The 17,554-nt window shown below is 39.6% G+C and overlaps 1 protein-coding gene across 1 annotated transcript in view; it reads right to left on the reverse strand.

Annotated features, from left to right (window-relative positions):
• DHRS1 (dehydrogenase/reductase 1) overlaps positions 1–17,554 on the reverse strand; it is a gene marked incomplete in the record, with an annotated part of 470,204 nt that overhangs the window by 287,022 nt on the left and 165,628 nt on the right. The window contains 1 exon segment of the mRNA XM_044058429.1: positions 5,784–5,916. Within this exon segment, the coding sequence (XP_043914364.1) occupies positions 5,784–5,916 (133 nt within the window).

The following is a 17,554-nucleotide window of genomic DNA, read 5'->3' on the forward strand; positions in this document are numbered from 1 at the left end:
ACCAAAAAGCATACATTTTTCCTTTTTTTTATATTTGCTATTAGCTGCTTAATATCTAGCCATATAAAACATTTCTACAAAATGGTTTGATAGTTTTTTTTTTTTTTTTTTTTTGCTATTGGTGTATGGGGTGGAGCTAAGCTGCAGATTACCACTTTGTCAATGTACAGCATGAGGTTGATGGTTCAGAGTTCAATGTGAAGGTAATTTACAAAAATGCCAAGTAGTATAGGCCCTAAAACGAATCTCTCTGTGATCCATGTAGAAATATTTGTAGTGTAAGAATGGCTGTATCTTTTAAACCATTTTAATGCACCAAATTACAGGAAGCTTCACAGTTTAATATGAAGGTGTGATCAAGTCATTCATACAGCATAAATCTCAATGTCTATTGCTTCATTCTTGCAAGGCTAGTTGTCTAAGCTACCTCGTCTCAATCAAGTCTGCAGTGTTTGAAAGGAAGATCATATGTAATGCTATTATATAAATAACTTAATTGTGGTACTGAATTTGCAATACTGAGTGCCAAAATAAAGTTTCTAAACATGAGAAAATGATTTTGACTCAACTGAGCAAAAGCTGTTTCACTTGTTAACAGAAGATTTTTTTTTTTACAGCTAAATTTTATTTAACTTCAAGCTCTAGCAAATTGCTATCCAGCCTGCAAGTAGTTAAGAATGCAGGCCCTCATTAACTGACTGCCAGCAGGTGTTCATGAATTAAAGGGTTCAATTGCTTTGACAGGGTCTATAAAAAGTTTCCCTGATAGCTGACTTCTCTTGAGACAATGGCATTGCTGAAGGTGAACAGTGTGTTTAAGTATTTCCTCCTTTCATAAACCCATGCTGACGAATATAACATTGCACTGGTACATGTAATGGACTGCCTATTTACACTTTTCTCAAGCAGTTTGCTGATGTGAGGAAAATGAGGTATGATGAGGTATGGCACTTAAGCCAGTGGCAGATGTTAGTTTTGTATATTTGAGTACATATATAACAAATGTGTTATTTCATGCTGTGAGAAGAGTACATTGGAAAATGCACAGGCTAAAAATAGAGAACCTGATGGAAAAAGACACTGCTGAACAGTTTGATAAACTATGGGAATAGTGCATCATTTTATGCAGTGTCAGTGCTAGGCAACGAACAGTTTAGCAGTTTGTCTTAGTTGCGTTTTTAAGTTAGAATGGTAACAGAGTGGGCCTGCCTAGACTAGAACCTACAATAGTGGTGCTATGGTAGTTGGAGGAATCTGTAGAATTCCTGTAGAAGGGTCTTTCAGGCTGTGGTCTGCTATATCAGTATTTCATTTTGTTCAATATATCACTTTACTGACCTCATACCAGAGTTTAAGAAGTTTTTGAAGGTAGAAATTTGCTTGTGTAACAAAACCACTGCCTTGTGCCATTCATGTCTTTCTAAGACTGACTCAATATGGAAATGTAAGAAGAGTAGTTGGCAGAAGAGCCTTTTTTTCCATCAGGCCTAGGTAGACTATTTGAAGAAGGAAATGGGGTTAATTTGTCATCTATTATTCCTTACTTAATTTTTGGAAGTGAAGAATTGTTTTTTTAAAGACCTTAATTGAATTATCACTTGTGACATAGGCAAATTTACAATTATATAAAAGCAATCAAACTGTATTAACAAGTTCATGTTTACAAACATTATACTTCACATATATTGCTATGTATCATATAACCTAAGCAACACTACATAAATTATTTAAATTCTGCCTTTTTTAAACAAGAAACATCTATATTAAACCATCACTTATGACATAGGCAATCATACTTTTATATAAATTAAAACAATCTACACCAACACAATCCTAGTTTTTACATCACAGACCACAATGACACCCTCCCAATTGTAAACATTATACATCACATATAATCCACCCAATCATTTCAGTCAAACACTACATAGCTCATTTAAGTCCTACTTTCTTTTAAACCTCATCCCTCCCCTGTATGCACTGTTCCCACAATTCCCATTTTTTCCTATGTAGTAAATATCTCAATTCCAGTTGTTTTATCTCCGTTAGTATATTTACTACTTCTTGTATAGTTGGTTTAGATTTTGATTTTAATTTTCTAGTAATTGCTTTTGCAAGTAATGAATTGTTGAGAAGAAATGGTTTCAAAGGTGAAGATGATTTGTTAGTAAATTTGCAGATGTGCTGGCACAAGTGATTTGGCAGAATAAAGCTTCACTGCCAACTACTCTTTTTACATTTCCATAAAGTTTATGGCATTTTGAAAGGCCTAGATATTTTCAGAGTTGTATTTTCTAATATTACAAGTGCAAGCAGTTTTTTTTTTTTTCTAGACCATACGAAGGTTACAAAATGGTAGCCACTGATGTTTGGGCGGACCTTGGTAGTGTGGATCTGGTCAAGTTGATAGGGAATGAGTGCATCAGTGTAGAAATGCTCGGCCAAGCTGGCAATGTAATTAAAGGAAAGAGATTAACGTTTGAAAGAAACCTATTTAATGTCATGTTTGAAGGTGCTAAGTTAACACTGACTCTGTTCATTAGTAGTATATTTTTTGTAGTTTACATGTCAACTGTTTGATGATATCCATAAAGGTTAAGCATGAGATTGGCAGAGGCTAAAAGTGCACAGAGCAAGTATACGATTGTTATGAAATGTCAGCAGCTATCCAGTTAAGACTGGATTCATCTGCAGGAGAGGAGGTGGCTATAACATTGCAGTTTAGGTGGGATTTTACTAGAAGCATAAAACCTCTGCTAGTTCTAATTACAGGCTAGTCCATACATACATATGACGCTCTGGTTAGAGAAATGCTTACTGTTTCAGCCAAATTATGAAAATTACTGCACATACCAAGTATGGGTCTATATTATAAGAATGAAAGTGCATATGTGCAACTATATAAAAGTCGACACATAATGCACGAAAACTAAAAATAGTGAACGGCCACGTAAGAGAATTTTTCCCTAAGGAAAAAACTTACGTTGCCGTTCGCTAAAAAATTATTTGACATCATAAACAGATATGGAGCTTCACCCCCAAACCCCCCAACAAGGGGCACCAGCCCCCCACATCCCCTAACTAAATATACCAACTCCGAGATCGCACTATAGGGAAGGAAAGGGCAACTCCGTGAAGTTGGCCAACCATCTCCTTGCCCTATAACATATTCATTGAATCGCTTAAATGTGATTCAATGAATATGTCGCCCATTCCGTATTCGCTTAGAAGCGTTTTAGTGCTTCTAAATATAGACCCCCAAGTATACCTTGGTATTAATAACTCTTGTCCTGATTAGCGTAATTCTTAGATAATTTTGTTTATGAAGGAAATGAGGTTGCTATGTGTGCATATGGGGGTGGGTGGGTTGGGGGTTAGTTGTAATGTCACCTGAAAGGAAAATAAGAAGTAAAAACATGGGTTATGGGTAACAGAAATTCAATAGTATGCCTGTTGTGAGAAATTCAGCTAGTTGGTTTCTTTTGTGTACTGAAGTAGATTAAGAAAGACAAGGAACAATGGATTACAGAGTTAAGACAGAGTACTGTATGGAAGAAACATGCATGGAATGGCTGATTTGTAGATGAGACACATCATCTACATTTTGTCCAAATACTGCCAATGTATTGTCAAATAAGGTGTGGGTGAAGAGTAGAAATACAAACGACTTGATGAAAAGAAGTTTGTGGTGGATACATAACTGGCATGATTAGGGATTTGAAAGGTTTTTTTAAGAAAATACTTTAAATATAATTGATGGATGATGACAAAGCTGATATGTGCAGCTGTGCTAAGGGTGGATGTCATTGGCATTTAGTGAAAGAAGGTTTTCAGTCCTTCATTTTAAGCCAGTTAGAGTATGGTTAAATATATGGCTTTCCCCCCCAAAATAAGGTCTTTATTTGAGGTATGTTTGGATTGTTTTACTGCTGATATAGTAGAGGACAGAAAATGATAGCTGGGAGTCAAAAAGAGACTTGCACATCTTAGATGCCCAGAATAATAGTAGTATGGGAGAGTGAAGTTAGTCAACCAGCAGGGCCTGCATGATCTAATCATCACATGCATATGGACATGGACTGTGTCAAGTGACAAAGGGGAACGTCACTAATTTGTAATATCTCAACAGCTGCGGATGACAAGAGACAATTTATAAAATCTATGCTCCAAAATTAAGACTGTAGGAAAGTATTTCTTCAACAGCCTGTGTTCTTGCTTCCCACACTCTCCTTACTAAAATATACAATATCTGAGGATGCACTGACATGAAGAAAGGAGCTCAGTTTTAACAAGCTGTGTTCACAATGAGTATAGCCTTCAATAAGTCCTAATGTCTCCCTAAAAGGCTGATGGAGCATTCACATTCACTGCATATGTGATGTAATCAGGTCATCTAGACAATGTAATCTCACATCTCTTTACCCTCTTGTCACTAACCACTCTTCTAGATGAAACCTAGAGTTGTTCTCTACCTAAATACCGCTCTACACTATAATCTCATCCTCTTAAAATTTAGATGGTTCAGCCATCCCTATTCTCACTCATTTCCCAGTTTGTAATTGCAAGCCCTGCTTTGACCATAACCAGCACCCTTAATGTCATCACCTCTTCATCCTTAGCTCTAGTTCCTCCTTCCTAGTCACAGTTTGGGATTTGGAAACTCTAGATTTTCTGTTTATTTAATCTATTCCTTTCCTGATACACTGCTCTCTTACACTACCTATTTTCCTTTCTTCACCTCTAACTCTTCTGCCCCTACAGTCTTTATTTTAAGATCTCACCCTCATTCTCGCTTCTAACTTCATACTATGCAGCTCTTCCTTTGTCTTCTAATTTGGAGCCCAGATAGTATGATTCTTCATATTTATTTCTCTTAATTCTACACACCTTTCCACTTCTACAGCCTAATTTATCCTAGTTTAATAACTTACTGGCATTAAATTTCCTGGTTCACACTCTGACCATTTCATGATTTAAAAGACCCACATAACGTAGACCCTGTTCTATTTGATCAATAGCTTAATTTGCTCTCCTGATGTAACATGCTAATTTTAGATGACCATTTTACTATTCCATTTGTAAATATGTAGCTTGCACTGTTATTGTGTTTTCTATTCCCTTAATGATTTTATTTCACTGTATACATAAGCTCAACTTCTAGGACCTCTTATAAGTGGGATTTTTTTAGCTTAATGGTGCATGGCCAGTCAACAAATAGTAAGTGAAGCTTGGAGAAAATATATATGGATATAACAAAACTACCCATTTAAATTATTTGTATGTTTATCAGTTGGCTCAGAGAGTTAAGGCTGACAGTTGTAGTTCCTGTAGTACAGGGTATGATTCTATTTATCTGGCAGTGGACACAGGGTTAACGATGGGAGATGCATTTCTTATAGTACATGGCATGATTCTCTCAGCCCTTATTTGCCTATGTAACCTTGAGTAAGTCATTTAACCAGATAGCACTTGGGAGCAACTCAAAATTTGGGCTAGGCTCCTGAACTGCCCCTTGACTGCAAGTCTAGTAACTACTACCTGCCTATTTATGAGTTACAAGGGTTGCCAGTGACTCTTAAGTCATCTGGTTTGCAATGACTGAAAGCACCGTTTTACTCAATGATAACAAAACAGACTTAAGTTCCACAAAAACTAGCAATCAGCAGCTAGCTAGATGAAATGATGCTGATGTCTACAGTTGCAAGTAAAAAATTTTCACAACAAAAGAATACCAGTATTTCAGCTAAAGTAAAGGAAATAGCTATGCATTTAATGTTCCTTACCGCTGCTTTTCCAACGCCATAGGGTACATTGAAGGTATAGATTAAGCCACCCATAGAGGAGATAACTACAATCAATCCATGGCTGGCTTCTACCATCATCCGAGCAGCATAAACTGAACAAACATAGTGTCCCCTGTAGGTAGAAAGCAAAGTCAGACATGTACTGCGCTAGTGAAATAAACATAAGCAAACATATTTTTACATTACTGCATTTTCTTTTCTCCTGTGCACTGATCTGCTTACCCGAGATATTCCCTGTCCATACTTTCTCTTTCCTACACTGCCCCTCCAGGCAAGTCCAGTATCTGCTCCAGTTACTGGCACCCTTACTGGGAGCCTATGGAGGGAAGCAAGGCCTGCCATCACATGGACAGAGACTGAAGGCTCAAACTCATGTAACCTATGGAACAACTGCCACCCCATGTACAAAGGCACTACACAGGGAGTGCAAACTTCAACACACACTTTAAGCAAAGGGCAGCACTGAGAGTCAAGTATTTGTATTTAGTTACTGCTCCTGCTGGTTACTGATTCCCCTACAAAAAACACACACTCATCTTCCATATCGAACAGATATAAAGATTAGTGGCCACTTCACTCCATCTTCTCAGATGGCTCCTCCAGCATGTGAGTATGTGACTGGTAGCAGTATGAGGCACCAGTGACAGTCAGGAGCAACCCCCCCCCCCACATACACACACTGAACGAGAATAAGCAGTAAAGCTGCAAATAACTTACTTACTGCATTCTGTTACGAGAGAGAGAGAACCTAGAAGCCCTACCTGTACTGCATCTCTCTCTCCAGTGACAGTTCTGGGTTTATGGGATTGTTAGATGGTTGTAGTGACTACTGTGACATTGTTAGAAAAGAATACAGAAGTAATGGTAGAGCAGCAAATCTAGTATTTCCTAAAGTACTGTGAGATAATGTAATATATACAAGTAACTTACTAATTCATGCAGAGGAAGGGTAAGTTGCATTGGGAACAAGCACAAAGCACTTTATGAAAACAATTATCTTGTGAATCTTATGATGTTCATACAGACAAAGCATGAAAGTAACCAAATCAAGAGCAAGCATTTATATGGTGTTATCAAAAGAAACATCAGCAGTTTCTGGAGATGACACATTTGGCTGTAAACTAAGCTGAACCTTTGAAGTTGCAAATTTTCTTACACGACAGAATTACACAAAGGGATGAACTGAAGGTGTCTGTGAGGCATGAAAATGGCTACAAAAGTGAACTTTATACAACTGAATGACCAAATGAGCCTTGCAGTCTGAAGCAACAAACTAAAAAGCCAGTAACACCAGTATGACCTACAACTTATTCACTAGTGTTTTAGAAGGTTACAGCCTAGAAATGGATAAAGAGTGGCAGTTCTGGACACAGCAGTCACTGCACTCCCAGGACATGTAAACCTCTGGGGGAGGCTTTCTTACCACCTCAGTGGTCAGTAAACAAGATCTCAAGCTGTAGACAATTTGAAGATTTAAGCTTCTTTTACTGCTTGAAGTTTCAATTTAATGGAAGCAAAGTGAAGCATTATGTACATTCGGCACAACTGCAGACAACTAGGAACACAGCATGATCTACAGTGAACACAGTGTAAGCACATGAACATAAAGTGATAACCAGCCTGGGATAGACAGCTCACAACCACATAGTGAACATGGATAACCAGTACTTATCGGGTAGACTGCAGTGATATCAGCCCAGTGTACACAGCACAAGATTAAACTGTAGTGATCACCAGCCCAGTGGACAAAGCACATGATTGCACAGCAGTCATAACCAGCCCGATATACACAGCACATGATTACACAGCAGTGATAACCAGCCCAGGCTACACAGCAGTGATAACAAGCCGGTGTACAAAGCAGTGATAACCATCCCAGTGTACAAAGCACATAATTACACAGCAGTGATAACCTGCCCGATGTACACAGCACATGATTACACAGCAGTGATAACCAGCCCAGGCTACACAGCACATAATTACACAGTAGTGATAACCAGCCCAGGCTACACAGCACATGATTACACAACAGTGATAATCAGCCTGGTGTATACAGCAAATGATTCCTCAACAGTAATAACCAGCCCGGTGTACACAGCACAGGAGTACACAGCAGTGATAACCAGCCCAGGCTACACAGCAGTGATAACCAGCACATGATTACACAGCACATGATTACACAGCAGTGATAACCAGCACATGATTACATAGCAGTAATAACCAGCCCAGGGTACACAGCACATGATTACACAGCAGTGATAACCAGCCCAGGGTACACAGCACATGATTACACAGCAGTGATAACCAGCCCAGGGTACACAGCACATGATTACACAGCAGTGATAACCAGCCCAGGGTACACAGCACATGATTACACAGCAGTGATAACCAGCCCAGGGTACACAGTACATGATTACACCACAGTGATAACCAGCCCAGGCTACAAAGCACATGGTTACACAGCAGTGATAACCAGCCCAGGGTACACAGCACATGGTTATACAGCAGTGATAGCCACCCCAGGGTACACAACACATGGTTACACAGCAGTGATAGCCACCTCAGGCTACACAGCACATGGTTACACAACAGTGATAACCAGCCCAGGCTACACAGCACATGGTTACACAGCAGTGATAACCAGCCCGGTGTACACAGCAGTGATAACCAGCCCAGGGTACACAGCAGTGATAACCAGCCCAGGGTACACAGCACATGATTACACAGCAGTGATAACCAGCCTAGGCTACACAGCACAGCAGTGATAACCAACCCAGTGTACACAGCACATGGTTACACAGCAGTGATAACCAGCTCGGTGTATACAGCAGTGATGACCAGCCCAGGCTACACAGCACATGGTTACACAACAGTGATAACCAGCCCAGTGTACACAGCAGTGATAACCAGCCCAGGCTATACAGCACATGGTTACACAGCAGTGATAACCAGCCCAGGCTAAACAGCACATGGTTAAACAGCAGTGATAACCAGCCCATGGTACACAGCACATGATTACATAGCAGTGATAACCAGCCTAGGCTACACAGCACATGGTTACACAGCAGTGATAACCAGCCCGGTGCATACAGCAGTGATAACCAGCCCAGGCTACAAAGCACATGGTTACACAGCAGTGATAATCAGCCCAGGCTACACAGCACATGGTTACACAGCAGTGACAACCAGCCCAGGCTACACAGCACATGGTTACACAGCAGTGATAACCAGCCCGGTGTACACAGCAGTGATAACCAGCCCAGGGTACACAGCACATGGTTACACAGCAGTGATAACCAGCCCAGGCTACACAGCACATGGTTACACAGCAGTGATAACCAGCCCAGGGTACACAACACATGGTTACACAGCAGTGATAACCATCCCAGGTTACACAGCACATGATTACACAGCAGTGATAACCAGCCTAGGCTACACAGCACAGCAGTGATAATCAACCCAGGGTACACAGCACATGGTTACACAGCAGTGATAACCAGCCCGGTGCATACAGCAGTGATAACCAGCCCATGATACACAGCACATGATTACACAGCAGTGATAACCAGCCCAGGCTACACAGCAGTGATAATCAGCCCGGTATACACAGCAGTGATAACCAGCACAGGATACACAGCACATGATTACACATCAGTGATAACCAGCTCAGGGTACACAGCACATGATTACATAGCGGTGATAACCAGCCCAGGGTACACAGCACATGATTACACAGCAGTGATAACCAGCCCAAGGTACACAGCACATGATTACACAGCAGTGATAACCAGCCCAGTGTACACAGCAGTGATAACCATCCCAGGCCATACAGCACATGGTTACACAGCAGTGATAATGAGCCCAGGGTACACAGCACATGGTTACACTGCAGTGATAAACAGCACATGGTTACACAGCAGTGATAACCAGCCCAAGGTACAGAGCACATGATTACACTGCAGTGATAACCAGCCCAGGCTACACAGCACATGATTACACAGCAGTGATAAACAGCACATGATTACACAGCACTGATAACCAGCCCGGTGTACACAGCAGTGACAACCAGCCCAGGCTACACAGCACATGGTTACACAGCAGTGATAACCATCCCAGGGTACACAGTACAAAATCCCTCAAAGAGCAGTGATAACCAGCTCAGTGTACTCAGAACACAACGCCTTGTTGAGCAGTGATAACCAGCTCAGTGTACACAGCACATGATGATGCAAGTCAGTACTGAAACCTAGTGTCAGGTACGCAGCACATGACCACACACTTTGCTGTAAGAAACAGTTAAAGTTAAAAAATGCACAATTCCAGAGTTAACAGTGATAAGCAACTCTTGGTACACACAACATGATCCTGCAGTGATAAGAGCTCAAGGTACACAGCATAAGATCCCACAATGAGTGCTAATAAGTATCCCAGGAGACACAGCATGTGATGTTACTGTGAGCATTGATAGTAAGCTCAGGGTACACAGCATATGTTATACCATGCAGTGATAAGAGCTCTGAGTAAACAGTACATTAAGCAATGACAACCAGCTCAAGCTACACAGCACAAGATCCCACAGTGAATGCTGATAAGTATCCTTGGAGAGATGAGTACTTGATCTTGATGGGAGTACTGATAAGCTCAGGATATGCAACATCTGACCACATGCTATGCAGTGACAACCACCTCAGAATACACAGTACATGATGATGCAGTGAGCAGAGATAGACATCTCAGGATGCGCAGCACATGATCTTATACTGAGCAGTGATATGTAGTCCTGGAACATGACCATGCAGTGATAACCAGCTCAGGAACCACAGCACATGATCCTATACAGTAAGCAGTGATAACTAGCATAGGATACAATGCCTATGATCATACAGAAAGGAGTAATGAACAGTCCAGGGTTCAGATCACGCACTGAACAGTGATAATTTGCCCATGACACGTATCAAGGAATGAGAGCAACAGCAAGTTGTGAACAATTACCCTACACAGAACAGGGAAAGAAGGATAGAAACAAATGTAGTTAGTGAACAGGAATCTGACATCATCACTAATGTACACAACAATGTGTGCAAGAAACTAAGCTGATGTTTCATCTTACCAGTAATCATACTGGTATGATGGGATGGGAGGAAGTGATGTCCTGAACTGGCAGACCTGGGTACAATCCCAGTTGCTTAAATTATGAAATCACCCTTGTTTGCTTCCTCAATAAAACTGGCAGCAGAGATAGTTGTGGCATAGTCTCTATCAAACACTATTTTCCCTTAAAATATAACCAATTTGGTCTTGCCTACTTGTTTATTTCATATTTATGTACTGGAAATTGCACACAACCAGATTCCACTTTACACAGTCAAGCCTATAAGAACGACTCCAACAAGATGCACAAATCAATAAATTACTGTCATAAGCTGGGTATTCATTAGCCATACCTGCACCCCGACTGCAAAGTCAGTATGCCAACAACTGTCTCAGTGAGTAAAATACAGATGCAAATCCAGAGGAATACGTTAATATGTAAAACACTGTACAAACATTGAAAAAGTCAGTCCAATCACCATAACAATCTTTTTGAGGCATATTACATACAATAGTTATAGGACAGCCTTACTCTGTTTTAGTAAGCAGACATTTTTCATGGATCTCAACAGTCATTGCACTCGGATGTTTAAGGTTAGCAACACTGAAGGGTTTATTAGTCAGTCCATTCTTCTTCCTCTTGGGTTGCCCTACCAACAGCAGACAACCTGAAGATCTCCGTTCCCTGTGTGGTACTATCATGTTTCAGACTTTTTTTTTTTGTGCATGTCCAAAGATGGTGGCATTTGGCTGCCTAAAGATGAATTTGGTTTCTCTACTATAGTTTGTGTTTCAGTTCTGTAAAAATGGGTGAATCGCTTTTAGATTTAATAAGATTTTGTAATTTTTTTATTTTGCCATTTATTGTTGGTGTTTGGTGAACCAGTACTGTGGTGCCCTAGTGCTTTTAGTGTTCCAATATATTGTCTTATGGTGAGAGCTGAGGACACTTACTCTATAGAGAATGACAAATCCTGTGATGTTTCTGGTAGATACTTTGGAGAATCAAGAAGCTAAGAAATATGCCTTTCTTTCTTTCAGTGGATGCTAACTTACTGGACAGTGTGCAGCATTGTGTATTGTACTGTGGTTTAGCATTAAGGACATTGTTTTGTTCAACTGCCATTTGAGTGTTAAAAGAGGTTGCTTTTGTATTTGTGGACACAAGAGTAGTTGAACTGTGGATGGCTATAATGATATCTTGACTATGTTTGGCTCAGTGCAATGGGGATGTTTTGTGGTTCATTGGGCTTCTTCCCTTTGCTGTCACTAGACTGCTACAAACATCAGACATTGTCAAAGCAGTAGGAACATTTAAATATAGGGAGTGGAAAATTACTGCTGCAGTTTTGCCACTGTGTCAGCTCTTAAGTTTTACTAGCTATCCTATTTTACTTATGCACACATTGTCAATCTTACAAATAATTTATTATTTATTCTTTGTATACATTGCTTCCCTTCAATTCATTTGCAAGACTGCTTAGGACATAAGCATCATAATAAAGTTGAAGTTGAAATGATGCTTTTAGTTAAGAAAGTGGTACATGACACTAGTGTGATTTGAGAACACCACCTCAGTCCTCTGAGCTGAAGTCAGACATGCTACCATTGCATCAGAATATCAGTGGGTCCATCCATTTGTACTGGTCCTGACATCCCTGCCCAAGCCCAGGTGGGAAATGCTCAAGCATTTTCTAAAAGACAGTCAATAACCATAACAGCATTAAGTTAGTCATCAGCTAGTAAATAGACTTAAATCTGTTACAAAATTGTACTGCACTGTTCACAGCTTGAGCAGCAAGGAGCAATATGCACCATGCAGTTTCCAAGTGGTACTCACCCTTGATTTGGACAAAATTATCATTCAGTAAACCTTTTGGAATCTACCTTGAAAGTAGACGGCAATCCAGGAAAGTCAAGAGAGGTCAACTTTTTAACTGTTAATTTGGTCAGGAGCTGAGAGTCACACGGTGTCCAATGTCTTATAGATGTAAAAGAACAGAGCACCTGGTGTGCTCACCTCTGTCCATTCAGCTAAGCATGTAACCTAAGATGTAATTAGAGTGGAGTCTAAACAGCTGACCAGTTATAAAGCTTTATTTGGTTTGTGGCTTTGACTGGTTGGTGGAAGGGATTATAAAAGCCCATTTTCAACTACAGCCTTATTAAACAGTGAAAACAGTTTTGCAATAAAACAATCATACACAAAGAAAGCAGCAAAGCAACATAACTAAGAGTAGCAAAACAATGCCAGATTTCAGACAAACACTAGGAATAAGTCAGAGATTCTCTCTGCCTGAGTGAACTGAACAATGCGGGTTGGTCAGTAAGTGTGACAGTGAGATCTCCATTTCAAAGACATAATAAAGCTGCACAGAAAAACACGTAATTAGTGATTCATTACCATGTTTCCAAATTGAGAGCTGCACTGTCAGACCCGAGTTATTATTCTCCCAGCCCAGAGCTGTACAATGTGTCATAAAGGCATTTAAGTGGAGACCTTATTCGGGTATATAGGGCATTTAGAGACAACTACCTCCGGAAATGTCTGAGGTTATCAAAAAGTAATAAAGAATCATCGGACAACTTATGTATAAGATTCTATAGGAATGGGAATGAGAAGTGCACTAATTTGTTCTCTGAGACAGTAGCTGATGCATGGAATTGACTACCAAATTACATTAAAGCAAGCACTAGTTTAGAAATTTAAGAACAACCTGGACATTTATTATGGGAATAAGTGTTTTGGTATATTGGCAGGCAGGAAAGGCATTATTGCTCATGCTTGAAATATTTGTATGCATGTACACATCGGGTTAGCATAGACAACAACCTACGAACGAACGAACGAACACACACACACACGTGTATGTGCATACAAAATGACCACAGAAACATACACATACCCATTCAGCTGAATTCATGTCCCTAAAGGCATGCACATAACTGTCTATACACTTATACACACACACACACACACACACACACACACACACACACACACACACACACACACACACACACACACACACACACACACACACACACACACACACACACACACACACACACACACACACACACAGTCCCCTGGCTTCACTACACTTAGCTGCACAGTGCCAACTCCCATAGAAGTGAATGGGTGAACACTGTCAAAATCAGTGTCACCTTTTTTTTTCCTCACAGAGAAAAAAATAACAGTCTGAGACTACAGTCATTTCCAGAAGGAGAGCATCTGCCACTCACCTGAACTGCTACATTAGCATATGGCTTCTCCAGTAACACTGCTCTCAGTGCTATGGCGACCACTGAGGAAACCAGTAACAGGAGTGCAGTCTGAGTCATAAGGGCTTATCACACTGCAGAAACCTTCAGGGTTGACGCTTCTGCATGGTAGAATTCCAGGGACTATTTACCCCAAAAAATAACATTTGCAAAACATCGATCACGGAGGGCCTGAAATCCAAATATAAAATCTAGATATAATTTCTGCTTTGCTTTCTTGCTTATGGGTTAATCAACTAATTGTCACAATGTAGGGCACATCATCTAATACTTTAAGATACTGCTACCTATCTGCTCCACTTCTTTTCGTTTTAACACTACTGTAAATATGTGTATGGTGTTAATCAGCTCAGATATGTGTTATTTCCATTCTTTCTAAATTCAGTTTATTATGTAATGGGAATCTTTAACTGAATGTTATTCCTTATCATCTGTCTTCAATTTGTATTGTACATTCTCTGTAATCTTGCTGTCCTAGTCTATCCAGACTGAGCCTGCAATTGGTTATTCTTTATTCAGCATTTTATCCCAGTAAACAAATCTAAAAAATTAAAGCGGAATTATAAATGCACCTCGCATAAGCAAATAGACAAGGTCTTAAATCTGAAATACTTAAAGTTGGTTGGTTGCTGATATTGGCAGTCACAGTCCTATATCCGAGTCTACAATCTGAGTGTGGCTTTTTAGGAATACCGTAGAAAATCCAGATGTAGGTTTAAGTGGATCCACTATGAGTCCTTCAATGCTACATTACTTATTTACCACTCCCCAGACTTATTACCTCATTACCTCATACCTTGATGCTCAAGTATATAAATGTATGTATGTATGTATAAATAAAACATATTCAAAATGTATGCACTCCAACCAGTTAGTTTACAATAAATTATATTGTAAAAAAATAATCCAAAAAGTCTTTTTTTGAGGAGCAAGTCCCCTGCAACAGTTGTACCTTTTTACTTCTTCATTCTTGCACCATTGTCGTCACACCTTGGAGAAAATTTGAGACATGAAAGACCTTTTCTCCAAACAACTTTGGAACCAGTGTACAAAAGTTTGGACTAAGTTCTATAGTTTGAAAAAAATATATATTTTCCCACACTTCTTTAACTCTCCTCCAATAATCCCATTTGTTTTTATGTAGTTTATTAGGACCATATCTTAGGATTTCCCTTTCATGCTCTTCCAGATCACTCATCATTTTGATAACTTCCTGTTTTGTTGCATCCTGGGATGATTTACATTTTCTACCAATCCCCTTCTTAGCCACTAATAATATTAAACTGGCTACCAAAATAATTTATGATGATAGCTCTCAATCTTTCAATCCAATTTAAAAATTTTCCAGAAGTCAACTCAAAGTCATCTCCCAACCACTGCTTGCAATAATCCATCAAAATTCTTCTTGCAATCTCCTTTCTTGTTTTCCCTATTCCTGAAAATATTCTATTCAACTTCACTGAAGAATAAAAATATCTATGTGAACACTTCCATGCAAAACTTCTGAACTTACTATATTTAATTGATATTCTAATCATGTTGAAAACTTCCGTCCAGTTTTCCTCTACAAGGTTTCACTAATTTTTCATGCCAGACTTTTTTTTTTTTTCTTCATCACAGAGTCCACCAATCTGCAAATAATGCCTTATACAGCTTACTGACTATCCCCTTTACACTAGCTGGCTTTTTTCTGGATTCTGTTAAGATTTTTATCAAGTCAGGTTTTACTTGAGATGTTCTAGCAAACTCCTTTTCATATTACCCTTCTATCATCACTATGGCCATTATAACTTATAAGGTCCTGCCATTGCAGTTGGAATTTTTCTCAGACTTGAATCTATCATTCTCTGACTTCCATTCTTCAATTTTTCCCAGAAATAGAATTTTCTGTTACATTTAGCCCATCCTCTGATCCCTTCGAAATTCAGCATGACTGATGAAGATAACACCCTATAAAGGCGGGTATTATATCATCAAACACTTAAAAAGTGAACGGTGAATAATCAAACCCATGTGTTTAAAGCTTACAATCCCGAAAGCTAAGAACAGCGATTTTTTTTCCAAAAAAAAAAAAAAAAGAAAAATAAACTTGAAATAATACATAAAGTGGGGGGCTGTGCCCCCACACCCCTACTTAAATATACCAACTCCGAGATCGCACTACAGTGCAGAAAATGGCAAAGTAACAGAAGTGACCAAGCAAATTTTTTTCCTGGGAAAGAATTTGCTTAAAAGCCGCTTCGCTGTTTTGCCTTTTCGTTATTTTAAGTTCGACCAAGACGCATTTGATATAATGCACCTTCGGTCACCTAATAGGAACCCCTATAAGGATCATCTCAAATTTCCACTCTTTATACTCTCTCATTTTCAGAGACTCTCTAAGCTTTTGTCCTGGCTCTGTGGTACTTAAATTATTTGGTTCTGAGCATTGATAGTAAGCTCAGGGTACACAGCATATGTTATACCATGCAGTGATAAGAGCTCTGAGTAAACAGTACATTAAGCAATGACAACCAGCTCAAGCTACACAGCACAAGATCCCACAGTGAATGCTGATAAGTATCCTTGGAGAGATGAGTACTTGATCTTGATGGGAGTACTGATAAGCTCAGGATATGCAACATCTGACCACATGCTATGCAGTGACAACCACCTCAGAATACACAGTACATGATGACGCAGTGAGCAGAGATAGACATCTCAGGATGCGCAGCACATGATCTTATACTGAGCAGTGATATGTAGTCCTGGAACATGACCATGCAGTGATAACCAGCTCAGGAACCACAGCACATGATCCTATACAGTAAGCAGTGATAACTAGCATAGGATACAATGCCTATGATCATACAGAAAGGAGTAATGAACAGTCCAGGGTTCAGATCACGCACTGAACAGTGATAATTTGCCCATGACACGTATCAAGGAATGAGAGCAACAGCAAGTTGTGAACAATTACCCTACACAGAACAGGGAAAGAAGGATAGAAACAAATGTAGTTAGTGAACTGGAATCTGACATCATCACTAATGTACACAACAATGTGTGCAAGAAACTAAGCTGATGTTTCATCTTACCAGTAATCATACTGGTATGATGGGATGGGAGGAAGTGATGTCCTGAACTGGCAGACCTGGGTACAATCCCAGTTGCTTAAATTATGAAATCACCCTTGTTTGCTTCCTCAATAAAACTGGCAGCAGAGATAGTTGTGGCATAGTCTCTATCAAACACTACTTTCCCTTAAAATATAACCAATTTGGTCTTGCCTACTTGTTTATTTCATATTTATGTACTGGAAATTGCACACAACCAGATTCCACTTTACACAGTCAAGCCTATAAGAACGACTCCAACAAGATGCACAAATCAAT

The sequence above is a fragment of the Protopterus annectens genome, chromosome 16.part0 (assembly GCF_019279795.1).
Source record: "Protopterus annectens isolate FY-2018-M chromosome 16.part0, PAN1.0, whole genome shotgun sequence".
NCBI classification, from domain to species: domain Eukaryota; kingdom Metazoa; phylum Chordata; order Ceratodontiformes; family Protopteridae; genus Protopterus; species Protopterus annectens.